At 40.6% G+C, this 25,129-nt stretch overlaps 2 protein-coding genes across 3 annotated transcripts in view; both read right to left on the bottom strand.

Moving 5' to 3' along the window:
- The window catches only part of LOC310724557 (eukaryotic translation initiation factor 4 gamma 3-like), a 278,886-nt gene that overhangs the window by 233,281 nt on the left and 20,476 nt on the right, over nt 1-25,129 (bottom strand). Inside the window, exons 2-7 of one of the 2 annotated variants that reach the window (XM_083538775.1) lie at nt 5,159-5,395; nt 3,038-3,210; nt 2,649-2,774; nt 2,472-2,553; nt 2,258-2,356; nt 1,537-1,734 (exon numbers count right to left, since the gene is read on the bottom strand). In XM_083538775.1, coding sequence (XP_083394901.1) covers nt 1,729-1,734; nt 2,258-2,356; nt 2,472-2,553; nt 2,649-2,774; nt 3,038-3,210; nt 5,159-5,395 — 723 coding nt within the window. In that variant the 3' untranslated portion in view covers nt 1,537-1,728. Of the gene's footprint in view, nt 1-1,536; nt 1,735-2,257; nt 2,357-2,471; nt 2,554-2,648; nt 2,775-3,037; nt 3,211-5,158; nt 5,396-25,129 lie in introns of those variants that run through there. The other variant, XM_083538776.1, reaches the window with a different exon arrangement.
- On the bottom strand, nt 3,284-4,315 carry LOC310734099 (uncharacterized protein; the record flags this gene model as incomplete). The annotated part of the gene is made up of 3 exons (XM_083555749.1): nt 3,284-3,426; nt 3,594-3,705; nt 4,256-4,315. 3 exons carry the CDS (start codon nt 4,313-4,315, stop codon nt 3,284-3,286), a joined length of 315 nt encoding a protein of 104 aa, XP_083411875.1.

Consider the following 25,129-nt stretch of genomic DNA (forward strand, 5'->3'; position numbering starts at 1 on the left):
ATTCTGAGGTAAAATATCTATATCAGTGACGTCTGCTCCGTGGGATATTATTAAGTCTAGTGTGTGGTTAAAACAGTGAGTTGGTCTGGTGACGTTTTGTTTAACCCCAAAAGAGTTTAATAAGTCGACAAATGATAATCCTAGAGCATCGTTTACATCAACTACATGAATATTAAAATCTCCTACAAGCAGCACTTTATCAAAATCGATCAAGAGGTCTGATAAAAAACAAGCAAACTCTTGAAGAAAATCAGCGTAGGGTCCTGGGGGTCTGTACACGGTGACCAGAGCGAGTTTTCTATGCATGTCTGAAAGTATAATTTTAAGAACGAGCACTTCAAATGATTTAAAGCTGAATCCTAATCTCTGACTAACATTAAGAGAAGCACTATAAATGGTTGCTACACCTCCCCCACGACCAGTCTGACGGGGCTCATGCTTATAAACATATCCTGACGGTGTCGACTCGTTTAGACCCTTATAATCACCTGGTTTAATCCAGGTCTCAGTGAGACAGAGTGCTGAGAGATTATTATCTGTGATCATCTCATTTACAATCAGTGCTTTGGGTGCAAGTGATCTGATGTTAAAAAGACCAAACTTTACAACTTTTTGGTGTTTGCTTATCTGGCATTTTTCAGTTTTAACTGCAATAAGATTATTTCTGGATCTTGTGTATTTAATTCTTGGTTTTACTACATGAGGAATAGATACGGTTTCTATAAACTGGGCTGTGTGTGAACTTGTAACTATTTGGTTTGTTGTATAAATGTTCTCATAGACGTAAATTTCCTGATGTCTTACCAGTCAGATGGTGTGAAGTATCCTAGAGATGTTATCTGATAGCACTGCTGCTCCAACTCTGCTGAGGTGCAGGCCATCAGGGCGGAAGAACCTCGGACGCTCCCAGAAACAGTTCCAGTTATTAATAAAGAGAAGTTTGTGCTCTCGACACCATGACTGTAACCATTCATTTAGTGCAAAGAGTCTACTAAACTTCTCAGCCCCTCGCTGGTAAGTGGGAAGAGGTCCTGACACTATGATCCTCGTTGTGGGTGATGTGCTGCGTACCGTCTCCACCAGGATCCTGAAATCCCTCTTTAAGATCACCGTTTGCCTCAGCCGGGTGTCGTTCGTTCCGGCATGAAGAACAACCGCTCCGAAGTTCTCGTTCAGGATCGCGGGTACCTGCGCAGCGACATCCAGAACATGAGCACCAGGAAAACAGCGAGTGTGCACCTTACCTTTGTCTCCGGTAGCGCGGACATGCCGGATGATGGAATTTCCAAGAATCACAGTATGACATTCCGCGGCGATTTCATCCATGGTTTCATCCACGTCATGACCTGCCCCATCCTGCTGCCACCTAAAAAGATAAATAAATAACAACAATCTGCACTTACTTTATCTTTAATAAGAATTTACAGTAAATACATTTACAAATAAATACATAAATAAAATATAAAAATAAATAATAATAAATTGGCAATTCACACAACAAACAAATTAAATACATTTTTCAGTATGCACACACACACACACACACACACACACACACACACACACACACACATTTAAATCGCTATCTCTCTAATCACACTTAATTCCTGCAGGATTAATTACAGGTTGGGTGACCTCTAACCTCTCGTGTGGTGCTGATGTTCCTCCTCAGAAGTCCGTCTGCTGTCTGAAGTCTCAGCTCCACCCTCTTCAGGTCATCAGACTTCATCAGGGCTGTCAATTAAACACAACCTATGTTTATCTACACTTATGATACCAGGACGAGAAAAAATCCTCTGAAGATGTTCTTCTTAAAGGCAACATTTGTGCTGGTTTAGAAATAAAACTGCATCAAGTCTACCCACCAACACACTGCTTTTTACAGCACAAACACAAACACTTTTCTCTTTTCTGATCAGACGAGCTGCTATTTGAGTTCACTGACAATGTTCTTATACTAACAAATAAAATTGATCACAGTATGATTTTTAACCCATATTGATTATTGCACATTTTTAAAAGCCCTCTGTAACAACCAGCCAAAAATATGCCGAGTCAAGCGATTAGATCAGACATACACAATAGTATTTCAAATCAATTTTCAAGCGAAATGATTTCATAAAATAACTATGCTGTCACTTTTACTCAGCTCTTCTATTATTATTACTCAAGTAGTAGAAAATCTACTGCCCACTGGATCCTGTTTGGTCCAGATCTTCCAGTGGAGTCTAAATCTAGTGTGCAGCCAACAGCTCACCTGCTCAGTAATGAAGTTGTTCCCATCCACGGTTTCAGGAAGAAAATCAGCCCAGCTCAGTTTAGAGTCCCTCCATAAGGCCTCCACTTCCTTTTGGCTCTAAAGTGAAGAAAAAACACAGCAATGACTTGAACAAAAAAGAACCTTTTTCAAATAGTATGACAAAACACTTTCCTTTTTTCAGTCATATTCTATAGAAGATCTCACAGCTCACCATTTGTTTGCAGAGAAGGTTCAATATTTCTGCAAATAATATGCCGGCTCTTGCCACAGGAAGTAGTGGTTTGCTAAATTCACTGGAATTCACAAGAAATCAACAATTAAAAACAAACACCAACTTCCTTTCCAGCAAAAAATGTATATGTATAGTCTCAAATGTAACTGTAAATACATGAATAATTCTCTCAAAGAGATTCCTCCTTCCCGAAGCACAGGATTAACGAGCTCCGCTATGTACTGCCATACATAAGGAATGTCAATCGCCATATCATCTGCTATCTCGAGGGTTTCTGAGAACCTGTGTAAACAAGGATCGGTAAGAAAATGGGGGGAAAGAGAGCAAAAAAAAAACACAGACAAAAGTCTTAATAAAGGATTCTGATTCTCATAAAATTCTCAAAAAAATGACCAAATGTAAACGCAAGCGTATTCATAATAATGCTAACAATAACCCCATTGGGTGTAAATATGTCATCAAGCTGTGGACATCTCATGACGCAGACAGTAGTGTCTCTGGCGCCAGTGGGAGACGGAGCTGTGTGGTGCAGGAATGTCACTCACCCTTTAAAAAACTGAGATGTGGAGAGGATCCCAGCCTGCAGCAGCTGATGGAACAGATGACCCATGTGGTCACGTGTGATCTGGTTTCGCTCCAGCGTGGTCTCCACACCCACCAGAACAAAAACGTACAGCATCCCGCCCTGGTCCAGTTCCTCCACGCAATGCAAGGCCTCCTGCACACGAACCCACCACGATTATGTGACGCAGTAACACGATAATAACCGATGTGTATTCAACTAAATGTGATCATAAGACACTGCATGAGATCATTACTTTGTGATCATTTATGTGTAGAAACTCCTCGATAATGGATTTAGAGCGTTTCTCCATTTCCTCCTCTGATAGCGCAGGCTTGTTTGTAGTCGAGTCTGGCACTGTGTCGAGTTTTACTGAAACACAAGAGACATGATGTGTCATGACTAAAAATGCTGATGCATTAAACTGAATTAAGTTTCAAAAACAACACCTACAATCACAACCTGCTTTGAATATTTTCACAACATGAACACAGGAGAGAGCTGAAAAAGGACACAGACTACATTCACTACAGACTCACCTGATGCTCCGGATGTGGCTCTAGCGCTAGTTTCTCCATTGCAGCCGTTCTTCCAGTTCAGCCGTCGTCCCCCGAAATTCCGTCCCAAATAAATCTTATCATCTGCTGGTAACTACACACAAACACAATTCAGTTTAAATATTATTGCTTCTTATAAACCTGGTAGAAAAACGTGTACTTTAACAGATAGCCAGTTTTGAAGTAGAATTCCATAACATTACTTAAATTGTGTGAATTGTGTAACTCGAGTAATTCGAATACAAAAAAGCATCGAGGCAAAAAACTTGGCTTAGTCTATTTAACTACACACAGAGCACCGTGTTTCCCCATGGACCATTCTTACTGATGCACCACCCGCTAAACTCTGAACAGGTAACACAGAAGACGCTGCAGAATGAAAAATGGAAGAACGGGAAAAAAATGTTTCAAAAGTTTTTTATTAAAAGAGGAATAAAGCAGCTCTCCTATAGCTCTAAATCCACAAACATTTGGGGGATTTCTAACGCTTAGTTCAGGCAACTCTTAAAGGTTAATACTTTTCAACTACGTAAATCGTTTCACCAGCAGGTTTGAGTTCATCTACATCTCAAGCTTTAAATGCTGACTGAAATAGTTCAAGCTTGCATTTGAAAAGCATGTTTCTGCACATGTAAAGTCAGTACCTTGTTGATTTTAGGGATCTTGTTGGGGTCTATTGTAATGTTCATGCTCACAGTGTTCATGGTCTCATGACTCGGAAATACTGTAGAAGAAACAAGAAATAACAACAAAAAGTTGCAGTGCATTGGTTAAGTGCTGTGAAAAGAAAGGGGACTAAGCTGTAAAAAGGATTAGTCTAGAACACATATGCCCTCTATAACCTCGCCTATTCATGCCCATGGATCGTAGCTTTTCTTGAACTTTTCTTTGCTCCTCCTGCTCCTAAAATTTGGCATCCATGTGGATATTTTCAATGGTCTTCGGTCCTTCTACAACTCTCCGTGATACCCAGTTGTGCTGAAACGAGGAATCGGACACGTCATTCACTGTTTTCTTTTCATTTCATTATGTACTACTGTTAAATATAAGCACGAATGCACATCTAGTAGGCAAACAAACAAGTTCACTGACCAGGCGCAGGTCAATGACATCATGGAGCATAAAGTGAACACGTGATGAGGTTTTTTCCCTTCACAATTCCTTCCATCTTTTTAAAGTACATATCCATTTGTACCTGAAGGAGGAATAAAATTAGGCAACAATTCAGCAGTCGTGCTCCAATACCTATTCTACTGTTCCAATAGTTCCAATAGAAGTACTTTAGGAAACATGTTTAATAGAAGAAATTTACAGCTCTCAGACGTGACAAGTTGTTAAAAGCAGATGTTCACTGGCTTTTCATAAACATTTCATCGGTTACACTTGAAACAGCTGTTCGAATATTAAACAACAGGAAGCACACTTTTTATGTAATATAGCTCTAGCAATTTCTCCAAGCCTCTTTGTATTGGTCTATAAATTATAAGCAAGTGCTCTGTTAACATGTGCAATGAAAATGCTCTACAATGGCGTCTTTGGTTGTTTACCTTGGCCTTCTTAAAGTCCATCTCTTTGCCGGCGGTCGTGAGGAGAATAGAGAGGCACTCGAGACTTTCCTCGTCATTTTGTTTCAGCAGTTTTACCACGCAGTTATAAATGATGGACTCGGTCAACATCCGCAACTTAAACAGCTCCCCGATGAACTTGACGTTACCCTTGGTTTTTCTGCGAGCTTTGTTTTTCGCCTCCTCCAGCTCGTCCTGAAGCCTCTCACGATTACTGTCCTCAATCGTTATAATCATTAAAACTAAAAAATACAAATATTACACATGAAGATACCATAGAAATTTTACAGAAGGACGGGTTCAAGCCTGATAACAGATTATCCACTTGAAGCTTCATTTGCAAATTCAGTAGATTTTTATTTTATTCTGTGGGAAAAATGAAGAAAAAAGCCCTCTTGAGAGAAACGATGCTTACTGAAACAGCTGCTTCCAGTTCCTGCTGTTTTTTCTCAAGGACATCGTTGCTCGTTTTGTCCTTCTCAAACTCTTACTGACACTGGTTTAGCAGCAGCATTCAAAAATTCACATTGCTTTTGGGTTTTTTGGCTATGGGCACATTTAACTAAAAATCAAAATAAGAAGAAAATTCCACAGTCAGAACACACAACATCAGCAACACACAACATCAGCACGACTGTATATAAATAATATCTCCATTCAACACACCGATTTATTGCACAGACAGCGAGTGTGAAATGTAAATCTTTCTGCAACGACAGTGTGCAACTGCAGAGTCATGTGCTAACCTCAGTTTTTTGTGTTTCAGGGTCCTCTGTGGAATTCCTTCTTTTCATGGAAGGCTTCCAGGCATCCTCAGCCTTCTTCATCTCCACCTCTTCATTCATAGGCACATTCAAGAGGAACTTGCAGGGTGGAGGCCCCCTCCAAATTGCATTTGGCTGCTAAAAGGGCAAACGTTATAAAGCCAAAAAAAAGAAGGCAAAATATTTGAGATATTACTGATATCATTTATATATTACTGATGATCTGTGAAACAATATTCCTTATTTGGTTTTAAATAAAGCCCCCATGTCAGGAGGCTTACCTTGTGTAGCACCACATCAGGTATGGGTGGAAGCCCCTCTGGCTTCTGCACACAATCAGGCATGAACTGGATGCTCAAAAGAAAGTTTCTACTATATTGTATCCTCTTATTCTCCATCTCTGGCTCTGAGGAAGGAACGAGCAAAAGCAGACATGAAAAGTAGTGAAAAACATGATGAAGTGTGTGAGAAAACGTTACTCATGACTCGATTACAATGAAAGTCAAAGGGCAGTTGTGGGAAAAAGGAAGGATTATGTGAGATTTTTATACGGCATTACCAAAAGATAATATTGCATATTGAAATTTAAAGATGTCTAATTCTTTTATTTGTAGAAAACGTATTTAAAAAGTACGGGTCTTATTTCTAAAAGTACGGATTTGTTCTTTCAGGCTACTTTTGTAGTCAACACCGTTTAACATGCACAACAGTTTAACAATTTGCAATACGTCTTAATTAAAACATGTTGGAAAATGCTGGACTACACGTTTAATTTAGTCACATTGTAAAAGATTTTGACCAATTAAAATCCAGTGCAGGGACAGCGACGAGCCCTTCCCCGAGCAAGATGGCGCCGGTGAGGTCGGCTGCCGTCACGACTGCTCCGGCTACGTTTTCTCTTTTTTTGTTTATTTTATACTTTTATTTAAGTAGTTACACTTCCATCTACACAAGATGGACATCATTAGATATGACAGAGACACTCTTATATCTATTGGTGTAAAATGCACTCACCTTTCGCCGTTTTTAAACCCGGACCCATGCTGGCCGAGCGAGATCCTGAGGGTGAACAAAGGACGCGACCCGTACCGGCGTCCGCGAGGGAAACAAGCTGGCGTCAGGAACAGGCTGAGGGCACGCGCACACCGCGCTCCCTTACCTAGTATCCTGTTAGCCAACGTCCAGTCACTGGAGAACAAGCTCGACGACCTCAGGGCAAGGGTCAAGTCAAGACATTCGGGACTGCAACCTTCTCTGCTTCACCGAGACATGGCTGAACCCAGCGGTACCGGACCACGCCATCCAGCCGGCCGAGTTCTTCTCGGTTTACCGCATGGACAGAACACTGGAGTCGGGGAAGTCAAGAGGAGGTGGAGTGTGTCTGATGGTGAACAACCACTGGTGCGACAGCGCGAGCATCGTTCCTCTTTCACGCTCCTGCACACCAAATCTGGAACTACTGACCATCAAATGTCGGCCCTTCTATCTACCTCGGGAATTCAGTTGGGTCATTGTCAGTGCCGTTTATATTCCACCTCATGCGGACACGGACACTGCAGTATGGGATTTACACGAGACAATAACTCTTCACCAAACACAGCATCGGGACGCTGCGCTCATTGTGGTCGGAGATTTCAACAGTGCCAACCTCAAGCGCGCACTCCCGAACTTTCATCAGCACATCACCTGCCCTACCAGGGGCGAAAGAACACTGGACCACTGTTACACGCCATTCAAGAACAGCTACAAGGCACAATCACGTCCACCGTTTGGGAAATCGGACCATGCCGCCATCTTCCTCATGCCTGTTTACAAACAAAGGCTGAAACAGAAAGCTCCGGTTCAGAGGGAGGTCGCATGCTGGACTGACCAATCGGTGGCCGCTCTGCAGGACGCTTTGGATGACGCAGACTGGGACATGTTCCGGCGCAGCTCTGATGACGTCAACATGTTTACGGAAGCGGTTGTGGGATTCATCGGGAAACTAGCTGATGATACAGTGCAGAAAACCACTATCAGAACGTTTCCCAACCAGAAGCCGTGGGTGGATAAAACTATCCGCGACACTCTGAGATCCCGCTCCGCTGCCTACAACACGGGGCTCGCCACCCGGGACATGGACGAGTACAAGGCTGCGTCTTACAGTGTTCGCAGAGCGGTGAAGGAAGCAAAGCGGCGCTACGGGAGGAAACTAGAGTCACAGTTTCAACATGGTGGCTCTAGGAACCTGTGGCAGGGACTAAGAACAATAACGGACTATAAAACACCATCTTCTAAAATGGTGAATGCGGACGCTTCTCTGGCAGACGAGCTAAACACCTTTTACGCTCGTTTCGAGGCTGCAGCTAACCACGCTAGCGGCACAACCAGCGTGCACGCCGAGAGAGCCGGAGAGGTAAACACGTTTACCATCTCGGAGCATGACGTGAGGAGGGCTTTCAAGAGAGTGAATACCAGGAAGGCAGCAGGACCAGATGGCATCACAGGCCGGGTTCTGAAAGCCTGCGCTGACCAGCTAACACCGGTGTTCACTGAGATATTCAACCTCTCACTGGAACAGTCTGTTGTCCCCTCATGTTTCAAACAGTCCACCATTGTTCCTGTCCTGAAGAAACCCCAGCCCGCCTGCCTTAACGACTACCGCCCTGTAGCCTTGACCTCAGTAGTGATGAAGTACTTCGAGAGACTGGTCAGAGACTTCATCACTGCATCACTACCAGACACACTGGACCCACTACAGTTTGCGTACCGTCAGAACCGCTCTACTGAGGACGCCATTGCTCATCTTCTCCACACCACGATGAGCCACCTGGACCAAAGAAATGGGAATTATGCAAAGATGTTGTTCGTGGACTACAGTTCAGCGTTTAACACCATAATTCCCTCCACACTCACCTCTAAGTTGGAGGTCCTGGGACTCAGCCAGCCGCTGTGTCAATGGATCTCTAACTTCCTGACAGACAGACCACAAGCCGTACGGGTGGGAAAACACACCTCATCCACCCTCACCCTCAGCACTGGCGCCCCCCAGGGTTGTGTTCTGAGACCCCTGCTTTACTCAATGTACACACATGACTGTGTGGCCACTTCCAACTCCACCACCATCATCAAGTTTGCTGACGACACTGTTGTGGTGGGTCTGATCTCGAACAACGACGAGACGGTCTACCTACAGGAGGTTAAAAACCTGGAGAGATGGTGCCAGGAGAACAACCTTCTCCTGAACGTCAGCAAGACTAAGGAGTTGATCGTGGACTTCAGCACAAAGCGAGAGCGGTCATACCAACCTATAAACATCAGCGGGACCCCAGTGGAGAGAGTGGACAGTTTCCGGTACCTTGGTGTTAACATCACACAGGATCTGTCTTGGTCCTGTCACACCAACACCCTGGTGAAGAAGGCCCGGCAGCGTCTGTACCATCTGAGACGCTTAAGGGACTTTAAACTTCCCTCTCAGGTGCTTAAGACTTTCTACACTTGCACCATTGAGAGCGTCCTGACGGGTAGCATCACTTCCTGGTTCGGGAACAGCACCATGCAGGACAGACGAGCCCTCCAGAGGGTGGTGCGTTCAGCTGAACGTACCATCCACACTGAGCTCCCTAACCTGCAGGACATCTATAGCACGCGGTGCAGGACCAGAGCCAGGAAGATTATGAAGGAACTCAGCCATCCCAACAATGGACTCTTTTCTCTGTTGCGTTCAGGAAAACGCTTCCGCTCCCTGAAAGCGAACACAGAGAGAATGAGGAGGAGCTTCTTCCCGCAGGCCATCCAGTGTTTAAACCAGGAAACACCCAGGATCTAGAACTGGCCCACTCTCTCCACCATCATCATCACACTTCTCTGTACATATATTCACCTTCGCACCACGTCACTTTAAAACATATCTCACCGTTCGCACCACGACACTTTAAACTCTGGACTTGCACAGCACAGTGCGCTTTTTATTTTATTCATACCACATGGACCATATTGCACCATATTGCACATGGACACTTTACGGACCTTTACACCACACCATACCGCACACGGACACTTTATGGACAACCCACCACAATTGCCTATTGTTTACATATTGTTTACATTTTTATTTTGTTTACATCTTTCACTACACACTGTTTACTGTTTATATGTATATTTGCTCATACATTATCCTTTTATATATCTATATATTTATGTATCTTTATACCTTATATTCTTTTATTTTATTTATTTATTTTATTTTATTTTATTATATTTTATTTTATTTTATTTCAATAGCCTTTCTTATACCTTATAGTTATTTATCTGCCTCCTTTTTTTCCCCCCATCCTATTCCCTCAAGCCGGACCATCGTACAAAACATTTCACTACATGTCGTACCCTGTATGTATGTGTATGTGATGAATAAAATTTGATTTGATTTGATTTGATTTTAAACTCACCTCTCTGAGCGATCGGGAGTCGTCAGGACGAGGAGCTGTGTCTGTTTCGGCTCATCGATGGTGAATAGAGCAGAAGCTGGAACCTCTGGGGGCACGTGCACAGGCTCTGTTTTATCTGGCTTTGGTGTGACGGCTTGTGCAGGACCGGGCTCAGCTGAAGAGGTAGACTTTTCAGCGCCATCTAATGCAGCAGATTTGACTAAATAACTCTAAAGCTGTTCATCTGTAGACAACAGAGACAGTAGTAATTAAATCACAGACTAGACGAGTCAAAAATCGAAAAGAAAATTATAATTGAGGCTCATATACTCAGTAAATGAACCAGTACTGAAACAAAGAGTAAGCACACGCACCGTTTTCCTCTTCCTCTTGGTAGATGGATGTTGCTGCAGTGAAGGGACCATTGGGAATGGAGTCTGGTTGTACACGGCCTGATCATTATAGTAGAACATCCCTGCAGCCGACACTAATAAGAACAGTATCAGTTTCAATTAAAGACCAACATGTAAGCTGTGAGGATCATAACATCCTACAAGAAAACCAGGCTTTTTGTAAGGATGACTGGAAAGGCATGATCAACTTACCATTTGTTGGGGTAGTAGGTCCAGGGAGTACAGTGTAGCATGTATTGAATCCTGTGGGATGGACTGAGTACTGCTGAGGAGGCACCACATGTACTGGAGCACTGTAATAATACTGTAACACAAACAGCATATAAGTTTGGCATAAAAATCACAAAAATGCTAAAGCTATTTGAAGGTTAACGTAAACAGTATTTGAAACTTGCAGCTATAAAAGGACACACAGAGACAAATTCAGAGCACCAGGGTACACACATGACCCCTGACCTTTCTCACAACTACATCGAACAACCTCCAAGTCTCTACCTTGTCCCTGTGTGCCTCATTACATATAGCACAGTTAGGTATGGTAATGTGGGTGAAGTTATGTGGGTGAGATAAACTCAGGCAATGCAGGAGGGAAAGACAGGGCAGAGTGAGGGAGGAAGTGCAGGCCAGACAGGGGTGGGATTTTAAAGTCAGGCTAGGAAAGGTAGGTAGAACGTATTTCCTGATTAGCACACATTAGCATACAGATATCATTTTGGTCCAAACTCAGTAATGATTTCGTTCAAATAGAGTTAATAGAGTAAGTAGTTTCATTGATTTGTACAATTCTGATATACTTCATGAATAACCTTCACTCTGTTTAATCAAATCAGAGCCGTGTCCTTTTAGAGCGGTTGCCAGTTGCGCTCACATTCCTCTATATGGACATTCATTCCTCTTCGTTTAGTTCCCTTAAAGACAGAGGAAGTGATCAAGGGGTTTACAAAATGAGGCCGTTTGGCTGCCATAAGTAAAATCTAAATGAACAGTGTGTTTAGGTGATGAGGAAGTGATGGGCTTTAGTTTATTCTGTGTGAAAAACAGTGTGTGTTTGAACTGTACATTACCAGCATTTGTTCTTCTGGAGAACTCGCAGTCATGTTCACCACCACAGGAACGTAGGTCCCCGAATACTGTTGATTAGAACAACGTGAAAATGTCTGTCACTACATTTGACATCATATTTAATGTTCTCTCTTATACTTGCTCAATACAGATCTAGAACATATACAGAATATATATTTGTCAATATTTAGTGTAATTGAAGAAATGAGAATGCAATATTTCTGTATGTTGTTGCAGTTTTAAAGTGAACATTCCTACTGCAGTAAACAAACGTCTGGTCTCAACAACGGCCTTCGATTCAATAGTGGACTTACAATGTTTGCATGTTACTATGACAGCATGACATTTGACTATGACATTTCATTGGTGGATTAAAAAGATTGTTGCACCAATCAGGGATGCTACGTCTCAGAGATGGCGCGACTCTACATGAGCTCCTGTAGTGTTTCTCTGTAGAAACACACACCCGGGTTAGAGGCGAGCGCCCCCTGCTGGACTTTTGTTCGGTAAGCTTTCCAGTCTATTGATTATTGCTGTTTGTTTCTTGTCTTTCTTCTATCTTAATGTGTACAGGCCACAAATACGTCGTTTTCCATGCTAAGAGCATTCTTTTATTCGTTGATCCATTCCCTGGTATTACTCGAAGCATTAGTGCCCCCGTATGGCACTCATCAGTATTACTGATCACTGCTAGTGATTGGAAGATGGCATCATTTCAGTGACTTGGTTCTTTAGATCATTTCGTTCCTTTGATCAGAAATAATATAAAATGGTACATTTCCAATAAGCAGATACCCATACACACGTCTACATACACGAACTCTGACATTAGTTCCAATAATGAAAATATGACAAGGCAGCTAAAAGACAAATGATGATAAACAGAATGAGTAGCTCACCCTCATCTCTTCTGGTCCGTATCATTCATTCCTTAATTACGTGACTCCCATAATTATTGTAACAATAACATCAAGATTTGGACAAAAAAATAAAAAATACTCGCACAAGAAGATTCATGACATGAACCTTTTTATAAACCGAACAAAATAAAAATTCTTCCATGCAAATGCGTTAACACGATTAATGCTGTTGATAAGACACAATACTTGAGGGACAAAATGTGCTTCCTCAAATCCCCACCTCCTCTTCACCTGGCATCCGTATCAGATCTCGAATCGGCCCATTTATCATTCCTTTCAGAAAATATACACAAAGTGCACGTCACAAAGTCATGATTGTGAACATCACATCAGCTTAGATAACGTCTCATGTAAAAAGTCCACCGCTAAATCTTTCAATCGGACTGATTTGAATCGGAATGACAGGATCGCGGGTACCTGTGCAGCGACATCGAGAACACGAGCACCAGGAAAACAGCGAGTGTGCACCTTACCTTTGTCTCAGGTAGCGCGGACATGCCGGACGATGGAATGTCCAAGAATCACAGTATGACGTTCCGTCTCGCGGAGAGGGGCGAAGCGGTTCTCGGTCGAGATCTCGAAGGCCGGTGGTGGTGGGGGAGACGTCCTGGACCGGGGCTTGGCTCGTGTCTTCCGCTGCTGCAGCATCCAGTGTCCGTGGGCCTGGGCAGAGAAACACGCGGAGTTGAGGTGCTGGGAGAGTTAGATTCAACCCAGGAATTTACCTGGGACGAGTGAGCGTCCGTCCGGGATGTTTCCAGCGCCACTTTCCGCTCTCGCAGCTGGGCATCGAACGAGTTCTCACCTGTGCTCAAAGGCAGACACACAAAAAAGGAGAGATAAATAGTAAAGTTTGTTTAAAAACACAGTCAAACACAGGAAGCTACGTCACAGGAAGCCTGCAAGCAGAGAGTCTCCTTTCCACGTCATGACCTGCTCCCATCCTGCTGCCACCTAAAAAGATAACTAACTAACAACAATCTGCACTTACTTTATCTTTACAGTAAATACATTTACAAATAAATACATAAATACAATATGAAAATAAATAATAATAAATTGGCAATTCACACAACAAATTAAATACATTTTTCACTACAAAGTCATTTTCCTAAAAACAGATCTTTCTTGCTTTGTTTGTTGCAAAGTCATCAATTACATCATCGTTGCAAATCTGACCAGCACTTGTATGGTTGATGTTTATGACAGCGAGGCTGCTGAGGTGCTCTTGTGACATGGTGGATCTCAGGTATCATTTGATTAGTTTCAGTTTTAAAAAGCTTCTTTCTGCTTCAGCTACAGTCACTGGAAGTGTAAGACAAAGTCTTGTGAAAAAAAAGCTTGTTCACATGAAAGAAAAGTGTCAATGATTTTTTTTTTGAGGCAAATCTCATCTAATGAAGCCACAAGATGTTTTGCATGAAAGTTGTTTTAAAAAGATTTTCACTTTTTCTATCAGTAACTACACTAATAATGGAGAGGTAGAAGGAAGATTTAAACAATTTATAACAGCCCCCAAAATACTTATAATTCTTATTATTATTATCATAACTGCAGTAACACACACACACACACACACACACACACAGCTGCATTAATACATTTAAATCGCTATCTCTCTAATCACACTCAATTCCTCCAGGATTAATTACAGGTTGGGTGACCTCTAACCTCTCGTGTGGTGCTGATGTTCCTCCTCAGAAGTCCGTCTGCTGTCTGAAGTCTCAGCTCCACCCTCTTCAGGTCATCAGACTTCATCAGGGCTGTGAATTAAACACAACCTATGTTTATCTACACTTATGATACCAGGACGAGAAAAAACCCCTCTGAAGATGTTCTTCTTAAAGACTGAAATCCGTATCAGAGCTCTTTTATAGAAATATATATATGACTGTATAATGCTGCTGCCATTAGGACTTTATTTCACATCACATGAATCTGCTGCACTTGTGAGTGGATTTGATTCGGACTTTTCTGATAAGCGTCTCTAATAGATCAGTGTAATTATTATAATATTAACGCTTAGTGGCGTCTCACCGTCCAGACTACAATTATCTCATACATACAACTGAGCATATCATTTAAACTCACACCTAGAGGTCGACTGATACAGGATGAACAATATATGTTGCTGATTTCTTTTGTCCGATATGTTTGTCCAAATAAAATCTCTACAAATTTAAACCTATTTTGTAATGACACTGAATTGAAATAAAAAAATTAATAAAAAATCTGTGTGACATGAACAACTCATATTTCTTGTCCACTTATTACACTATTTATAACTTTTAGAATAAACTTTAAAAACTGGACCAATATAAAGTTTGTTCACAAACTTTTACTAAACTGAGTTTATTTATATGATCATCACCATTCATTACATCGCATTAACTCTGTCTTTGTCCTGCTTTTCTTCTTCTACACTTTTTCTTCTTTTTTATTTAATTTGTATTGTTTTCCAGCACAGTAATGTGATGAATGTAAATAATGTTATATTTGCATCATTATGCTATAAAACACATATTATCCCATTAAGTTCTGAGCATGCGCAGAAAGAACCGGAGACATGACTGCACAGCGTTTTTTACTCGTTTACTCTGCACACTGCAAACACACCCACATGCAGCACGAGAGTGCCCTCTAATGGCTATCAGATATTATTACATTAATGCAATGTTACCAATGTCACTATGACCATTATTAATTTAGGGGCTTCAGGAAAGTCTGCAAAGGAAACAAAACTATACCTACCTTTTCCGGTTTGTCTGAATCGTTGCACGAAACACATTAACAAATCCGAAAACACAGCAACAAGTCAGACAAACCGGAAAAGGTAGGTATCGTTTGTGAATGGAAAGTTATCAATCATTGGAGAAGACACCTGTCATTCACCTGTATATCTTGACTGACAGGTGTCTTGTCCAATGATCGGTAAGTTTACATTCACAAACTATACCTACATTTTCCGGTTTGTCTGACTTGTGTTTTCGGATTTGTTAATCTGTTTTGCACTTCTCGGCCACCGTAGTTGACCCCTGTTCCACAGCTTACCAGTGAGTGTGCCACTACTGCCACCTAGCAGATAATTTACAAATACACTCTCCAATACACTCATCATGACAGGTAGGTTTACACCTGTATTGTATTGTATTGTATTGTATTGTATTGTATTGAATTGTATTGTATTGTATTGTATTGTATTGTATGCTTAAATAAAAATTGAAGCAAATAGAAGAGGGGGAAAAAGAAAATTATGCATGAGGTTGTTCATCATTCATGGTGAGATGTTCAGCTCTGCATAGATCACTTTCTAAATGTGTGAGAGATCAGTGGAAAGATTTTGGGCCCTGGTTAAAAAAATGTAAGGAAACAACGCGCTGGGAACCGAACCTCAGACCCCACTGTAATGTAGAACACAGACACACTGTATGACATTAAATCAGTTCACATTTATTAACAACATCCCGACTTCCCAAGCCATGGCATAATGACACCAGACTCTTTCTCCAAATAATTATAGAGGATCCTCACATACACAAAGCTTCTGTGTCTAAACTGCAATTTCTTGGGGCATCTTGGGGCATGTTTTCTTCATGTAAACAATGAGTCACGCCTCAAAAAAGGTTAAAAACCACTGCCTTATGGGTAATAAAAGACCAATAATCAGGATCTCAGGTCTACATTCCTTACTATTGAAGTAAACAGGACCAATACAGAACAGTTCATCAGACAGGAACACACACTGATTAGTCCCATCAGCCACAGATCTGCTTCTCACCGCTCGTTTCCCCCCGGCTCCACCCTCCATTCACCAACCGCCGCTCGTGCACGCACCCGCTGCTCCATCCAGCAGTAGTGTTCAGGTGTTGTGAGGTGAATCCAGTGTTAACCCTGTCAGAATAACTGCTGAAAGATCATCCACTTTCTTGTGCCAATCCATGTGATTAATTATAAAGTACAGATGTTTAAGTGAATCAGGTTCTGCCCCACATTAACTGTCAGCTATATTGCTTTCAGAGCTCAAAATGAACAAAGCACTAAAGCTGCAAGAAAATACCTCAACTTCAGTTTCTGTCAAATTCCTTTTCTTTAAGGACATCAAACATCACTGACTTTACTAAAGTGGATTTCAAGAAAAAAAATACTATCATTGAATGCTCTCTGTGATGAAGAGACATTAGACATGATTAAAATTCAAAATCTTTATTTATTTAAATAAAATAAAAAAATGAAGATGGTGAAACAACATGCACACTAAAGTACATGAAATGTTCGTATTTCACCATCTTCCTCTTTTCCTGAATCATTTTCCATTTCTTCAAGTTGCTTCAACAGATCCTCGAAGCTGTCAACATCAAAGGCTGGTACAGAATCCAGGATCTCTGTGCTGTTCTGGGGGTCTTCAGTATGATTCAGGGCTCCAGACTGGTTAAAAAAGCCATATTCCTCATTTAACATGGAGAAGATGTCGTTGTTGATCAAAGTGATTTCCTCCTCGTCCTCGAGCTGAACCTCACTGCTTGTACACTCAGACCCATAGCAGGTGCTGTAAACAGAAGTGCACAATTTTAGCTGCATATTAAAGTAAATGAGTGGCGATTATGGCGATTATTTAAGATGCAGAGTAAAACTTCATTTGCATGTCATTCTTCTGAAACTGTTCCAATGCAGTTTACTAACTCACTTGGTCTGGCAGAAAGTCGACTCAGAAACAGAAGGGAAAAGAGGAGGATCAAAGCAGAAGTCTTTAGGAGACAGCAGTTCTTGGTGGCTAAGGCCGGGGAACTGATCACTAACTTCAGGCATGAGGTCATGGACTGGTACTTCTTCTGGCATGTTCATGACTATGTGGTGGTTTGGTTGATGATCAGGTCTCCTCTGTGAGTCACTACTCTGCACACTGCCTTTTCTCCTTCCCTTCTTTGGAAGCGGTTTATAAACCCAATCTACATGATAGAAAAGAAGAATATAAAGAGTAAGAAGCAACATAAAAACAATAAAAGTGTCAGAATTGATGTGTTTGTTTTGTTATTTTGCCATTTGTCTATAAAGAAAGTTCACCTACCAGGAAACAACTGTTCGTGTTCCTGTTTAAGCCTCCATGATTCAGTGTAGTAGGGTTTCTTCTGTTCTTCATTCAGTTTGTTCCACTCGATCCCAAGCTGCATGCTGATCTCTGCAGAGCTGCTATTTGGATTGGCCTTGGAAAAGATGGGCCGCTGTTTCCTCGCCCAAACCATGTAGGCATTCATTGGCCTTCTGATGTTGCCTTTTTTATCTCTGCACTTGGCAACGTTAAATTTATCTACAAAATAAAAGCTGTTACCCGTCTTATTATCTGTCATTATTTCTCCTTCTTTTTTCTGAAAGTCGCTCTTTCTGGCTGAAAAATCTTTTTTGGCGTCTTGGAGAGCGGATTGTTCAAAACATTGACGCTTATCACTAAAAACAATTAAAAACATTTCAGATGTTTGTTTGCGCTTCATTGCTGTGGTCAGTAAATGTTTGTGTTGAACAGCAGCACAACAAAGTTGTCATGACAATAAAAGCGAGTCCAGGGCGCTATGAGAGATACTGACGTCACAAAAGAGGCGGGGCTTCAATGATTCAAATGCAGACGCCGAAGCTGAAAACGGGTGGTGTTAAGACATGCGAAGTGGTGTGTGATTGTAAACCCTACACGAGTTCCTATAGCGCTCCTTTGTTTAGACACAGTAGGGAATTAAAATATTTAGAATTATATTATTAAATAGAAAACACGTGTTTGCAGTTTGGAATGTGATTTTGATAAAAATTGTGGGGTTTAATTTGAGGTGTAATTAGTTTGTACTGCATGTGGTGACCTGTTGTTGTGTTATACTTAAAGTGACCATTAGGGGGAGTAGAAGTGCATTGAAAATAGAGAATGTGAGAACACGTGATTAGCGCGTGTCAGATGTGTGTTATGAGCTATTAGAAAATAAATCATTCATTCATGCTACCTGGCCTCGCTTCCTTCTGTTTCCTGACAACACTGCACTTTTAACAAACACTTTATTTCATTTCCCTTAGATTATTCATTATACTTACCTTCTCTGAACACAAACAGATGTTTTACTTAAACACATGGTAGTATTTATAGTCTCTGTTTATCTTTCAATCATAATCATCTACTTATTAAGATGTTTGTAAGCAAGAAATTATCATAAGAATAAAATAATCTGGTAAATTAATCACAAGGTAAATTAACTGTAATACATATTTTTTATTGAATAAAATCAAGTCCAAAAATGTATTTAAAAAAGAAAAAACATTAATAAAAGATGTGATTGATTTTGATCTGCTGCCAGTCTTTTTACAAGCACTTAGTGTTTTCTCAACTGGTCCACGACTACACCATAATATGTATGGGATTTTTATATTGGTATTAAAATAAGAAACTAAACTCCTATAAAATCATCTCAGCAGTAATAAAATCAAGATTTGGTGATTTCTGTAAAAAGTTTGTTGTGGAATGGACGTCTCTGTTCACCTGTGTACAGCAGCACATGGGGAGGACAACAAATAATGACAAGAAACAAAAAAGTGACAAACTTCATTTAGATTTGACTTTTTCTCCATCACCCTTATAACTGACATGCCATCATTATACACACACAATGAATGTAACACTGATTTGAGGTGAATCATGAAAAAAAAACACTTTCTATTAGTCAGTTCTATAAATGTTAGTTTTAAGACTAACGAGGCATAAAAACAATTCAAATGTTTACACGTGAGATTCGTAACACCACTTCCACAAATACAAAGTGCCCTAGTGTGAGATTTGATCAGTTCACAGCAAAAACAACTTCCTCCTTTCTGCAAAATCTTAATATTTAAATTCTTGTTTGGTCAATTATTCCCTGGTTCTCCTACAGCTGATGTTCTACTGTATATACAACACATCATCTACAGGAATCTTTGATATCCCCAGTACTGAGGTGAGATACTGAACAGAAACGAGTGAGATGAGACTTTAAACTGTTGCTCAGAGACGAGACCATAACATCTTCTCTTCATCTTCTTCCTCTTGATCTCTTCATCTTTTTCCTTCTTCTCCTGATCCCCTGGTGTTGGACAGAAATCCCTCTGTAACCTATAACATAAAGCTGTTCAAACACTATGTGCTCTGTATTCATCTCTATGTGAGGCTCATGACTGGTAGGAGACGAGCTGCTTGGAGGAGACCGAGTCCTCACAGGGGACGAGCTGCTTGGAGGAGACGAGTCCTCACAGGGGACGAGCTGCTTGGCGGAGACCGAGTCCTCACAGGGGACGAGCTGCTTGGAGAAGACCGAGTCCTCACAGGGGACGAGCTGCTTGAAGGAGACTGATGCTGTATCCTGTCTCCGTCTTCTTGTGTCTGAAGAGACAAACACACAGTGAGATGCGTCTCGTGAAAGGAATCTATAATCAATATTACCTTCACCACCAGCTTGTGTGTTTAAACCTGAATAAATCCTCTATTAAACAATTAAAAAACATTTTAACAAGTTATCACAATTTATATTTGAGTAAATATTTGAACACTTTGTCTTTTCCTAACACTGTTTATCAGTTAATTTCTGCTGAACTGAACCCATTTTTCTTTCCTCTCAGTTTAACAGCAGTTACTGAAGCACACAGAGGAACAACTCAGTCATACACTACACAGATTTTTAGTGAACTATAAGTAAAATTATGTACTAATGTAACTTATGATATCTTATTAAATATAGTTTTATTCATCTTTTAGTCAAAAAGTAGACGTTTCTAATAAAATAAACACAAAAGCAGCGCTAGCAAACCCGGCTAGCATGAGGCTAATGATGATGTCTCCTACACCATTAGCCGAAAGGTCCATTTCTGCTCACTGCAACATTTATGGAAATATTATCACTCTTTATTATCATTCTTTATTTATTTATTTTAGACAAATGTGCAAGTCTGTGATCTTTATGCTAATGATCAGGAGTAAACACAAAATGAGGAACATAGCTTTTCCCCTCTTCACTCAGGTACCGATGGTCCTCATCAGCTTTCCGCCTGTTTGGGGATTTTATGGGTGATTTGTTTCTCAATAATAATAATAATAATAATAATAATAATAAAAATAATAATAATAAATGATCAACTCTGTGTTTTAAAGAAAATAAAATCCATAAAGCTCAGAAACTCACCGTTCCAGGGGTCGTACAGTTCGCTTCATCCCGGCAGAGGGTCTTCATCCTCCACCTAGAACACGGCGTCTCTCGGAGCTACAGGAGGAAAATCGAAGTGGTGCTGAGGAAAGAAAAGTCCAACCAAATAATATCAAATATATAATATAAAATATTTCATATAATACAAATCAAAAGTAATATTTCAGAGTTGAATCCCAGTGGAAACGCGACTGATCCGAAGCTGCTGCTTGTCAGCTGATACACACTGTGTGGTCAAAAGTATTTGGACACTTGTCTTTTCCAGCCAGATGTGGTTCATAAATTCACATAATTCACATGCACTTTAATGCACCATACAGCCAATTAACATGCAAACTGTGAAAACACTTCATAGAAACAGAATGTAGAATCACTGAAAGCATTTTAAATGGGATTTAAATACCCGCTACAGAGGGAAGCAGGAGCTTTTCTGTAGCTATTATTGCTTTTATGTTCATGGCACAGGACCAAATATCAGTTTATTTTATCTTTCCATAATGAGCTGGAATAAAACATAAATGCTGCGGTGCCAATGAAAGATTAAGGAGAAAAAGAGTCTCCAGGGACCATGATGATTTCTTGGCCTGGATGATGACTGGATAATAAGCTGATTTAGATTCCTACAGCTGTGCTCCTGGATCTATGTGCTGAATTGGGTCCAGTACTACAGAGGGAAACACACCAGAACCATGCCATCCCCATCCAAATACAGGTCCTCACCACTCTGGGGTTAATGACAACAGGTTGTTTCTAGTAAGAAATGGCGGACAGGGAAATATTTTATATAAATATTATATATAATCAACTTTTTTACAAAGACCTTCGTTAGATATAATATAATTTTATTAAATCTCATGCTATAGGTCTGGTATCTGCACCTGAGTGTCATAATGCCTGTCATTTTGGATGTTATTATTAAGGTGGGTAGTCGATACATCAGGTTTCCCTTCACTGTGGCACACTGACCTGCTTCAGCACATGATTCCTTTATCCTGACACATAGCAGTGTAGGGAACAGACTACAGGCAGCTGCAGGACGTGATGACTGGCTTCTTGGTGACTTTAACAACATGTAGAAATTGTAAACATTGTCCTGATGTAGTCTATAATATGACAGGTGACAGAGGCTTCACCCCTCAGATGCTCCTCACCTCCTTAAATGCAGATGTGGAGCTCCGGATGTCTTAACTGGTAGATTTCTATACCACCCGGAAAAAGTGTGTAAGATTATCAGGGTGTGTGGTGTTTTGCACAATGTGGCACTGAGGACCAGTTTCCCTCTCCCTCCTGACCTCCCTCCCCCTCAGCATTATGACCCCGAGCCACAGCCCCCTGCCCCACAAGAGGGATATCAACAAGATGCAAGAATCCATGAGGAGGTCATATGCCATTTGAAAGGAAGACAAAAATCATGGTTTAACTTCATCTTTTAATAATTGTGCAATTTTACTTTTGTCACATTTTCCCAAAAGTTTATCATGTGGACTTTAATTATTTAGTTTAAAAGCTTCCTTCAGTTAAGAAACACTGATTTAGAATCAGGATTTAAATGATGTCGAACACTTCAATAAACAAGTGATTTCATATTTTAGATTTTTATTGATTTTATTAATTATTATTGGACATGGAGAGGTTTAGTTTTCAGTTCCTGTCCTTGATGTCCAGACTCACTTGCCTTTTTTTTCTCTCTTTTTTCCTTTTTTTTTTACTAGAATGGGCGATAGCCGTCTGATCCAGTGCGGCAGGGGAAGAGAAATAGAACTGTGAGACTTCAGTGCAGACCACACCTCATCGTGAAACCTCAAACCAACACCGTGACGTCTCGATAAGAATACCATTGAGTCTGTTCTGATTGTGTGACATTTGCGACAAAGGATAGGACGACAATTCCAATCACGATGTTTCGCTGGTTCAGTTGTCCATAGAACATAGCCACAGAAGGTGATGGTGTAGTACGTTACAAAGGTGCTTTGCATGACGAAGTCCGTGAAGAGAAAACTGTGAGTTCCCGGAGCAACCAGCGAGCTGGCAGGAACTTCAAACGATTGGGCAAGGGTAATAGACCTACGCACATGAAAGATACGGGTGATCAGCTGAAGTCCTGCAGGAAGATCATAGACAGAGTTCTGGATGGAATCTAGCCACATTCCATCTGGGGAGAACATGTCAGCGTGGTGCAGAATGTCGATCACCGGTCTGAACCGGTCCGCATCAGTTTCCCAAACAAATTCGTCCTTTTCTGGAGGAAACCTGAACCATTTACGGGGTAAATGATGGCACCGTTTACCTAAAGGACAGGTGGGCTGCTCCAGGCACCACAGGCGGTGCTTTAGAAGAACAAGGAAAAAACAAGCATGGCAGGTAGCTCTAGAGGTGTCAAAGTTGAAGCGATAGCCCTCAGCACATGCTTCGATGTGCGCACACGTGCCTTGATGCAGACGCATACCTTGCAGAAGCCTCCTTTGTTCACCAGCTGCCATGTTCCTGCACACAGCATAAAATACACACAACAACAACATGATTTATATACGATATTATCAAAGAATCAGAATTAAAGCGTAGAAAGGGTTTAGTGCTTTTAGTTATAAGGAAACGTTTGTTACAGTAATTTTTTCTCATTAATTAGGGCCATAATCCCTCCATCCAAATCCACATAGATGTTTTGATCCATATCTGTGGAGATGTTTTCTGTAGAAGACTCTTCACCTGTAATTTTATACACTGGGAGCTGTACGTATTGTCTAAACAATGACAAGAAATTCCACAACAGATAAAACATGCCACGGCTGCAAGGATTAATAAAATTGTAGTCCCAGTCTGACCCTATTCTACTCTATTTATTAGTATATTATGTTAATTATACTTGGAGTAAACAGGTTACATGAGTTTGATTAAAATGTGGGCTAAATAGGTTAAATTAAGCTACTTTATTGTATCTAATAAGATCTATACTAATTATTAGGTCAATTTGTTGGATTAATTTAAAAAGCTAAACTATAAAAGCTAAGCTTAGCTAGCCGGCTAGTTACCCATGCTAATGTCGCTAAATAATGACTTTGTACTTTTCGAGTCTTCTACTAAATAATGTACAATATTCTGCTATAATTATTTAGATGACTTAGCAGGTACCTGTATAAAGAAATGTTCAATAGAAGAGGATTTTTAATGTTTTTTTAGTTGCTGCTAATCGCTGCTGCTTCTTGCTGCTGTTTGTTTGTTTGGTGGTTGTCAATTTTAGTGTCTTTTTACTTACAATTGCTAAATTCACAAATGAGAAACAAAAGCACGCTCTGACTTATATAGACTTTCACACTGTGACATCACACCTAGATGCCCCGCCCTCTGCCTGTGACATCATCATGTCACTCACTTTCTTTCTCTCTTTCTCTCTATCTCTCACACACACAAACACACACACGCACACACACACACACACACACTCACTCTGCGCATGTACAGATTACAGAGGGAAGATTACACACAAACCGAAAGTTGACCCAAGTGACTATATGAATGTTGTAGAATCATAAATGACCAGATGAAGCTGACTGAGGTGAACCCCTGAAACTAACCCAGGAACAGAGTAGAAACATTCTGACCACCTGCTGTTTTTTTTTTGAGAGACTGCTGAAAGGAAATTTCTTGAACTATCTATGGATTCAGTCTCGGTCGATCTCATTGTTTTGAATAGAAGTGACCGAACTGAACTCTTGAACCGAGTCACTTGAACTGACTCTAAGGAGTCGAAATCATCGAAAAGAATCTTTTCGAACTGAATTGACCAAACTGAATGGACTAAATTATTAAAATGAATCTATTAAATAGTTCTTTCTGATGTTTTTCTACTAAATGCGGTTGCCAAAAGTTATACTTGAACTATGATGTTATGAGGCTGCATTGGAACTAAACTTTATAGTATTGTGTGCATCAGATGAACCCATGAAGAACTCATGTATTAACTGATTAACTGATTTAATCTCTGTGTTATTGTGATTTAATATTTAAACTCATGCTGTGAATAATGTTCAATAACTGTTTATTTTATTACTTTAACTTCTGTTCATGTAAAATTTGGTTCAAACAGAACCTTAATTTTATTATCATTTACTTTTGTCCCGTTTACCAACATTTTATCATGTGGATTTTAATTTTTAGTTAAATTTAAATGATGTCCAATAATAATTTAA

This window comes from Silurus aristotelis (assembly GCF_946808225.1).
Source record: "Silurus aristotelis genome assembly, chromosome: 1".
NCBI lineage: Eukaryota > Metazoa > Chordata > Actinopteri > Siluriformes > Siluridae > Silurus > Silurus aristotelis.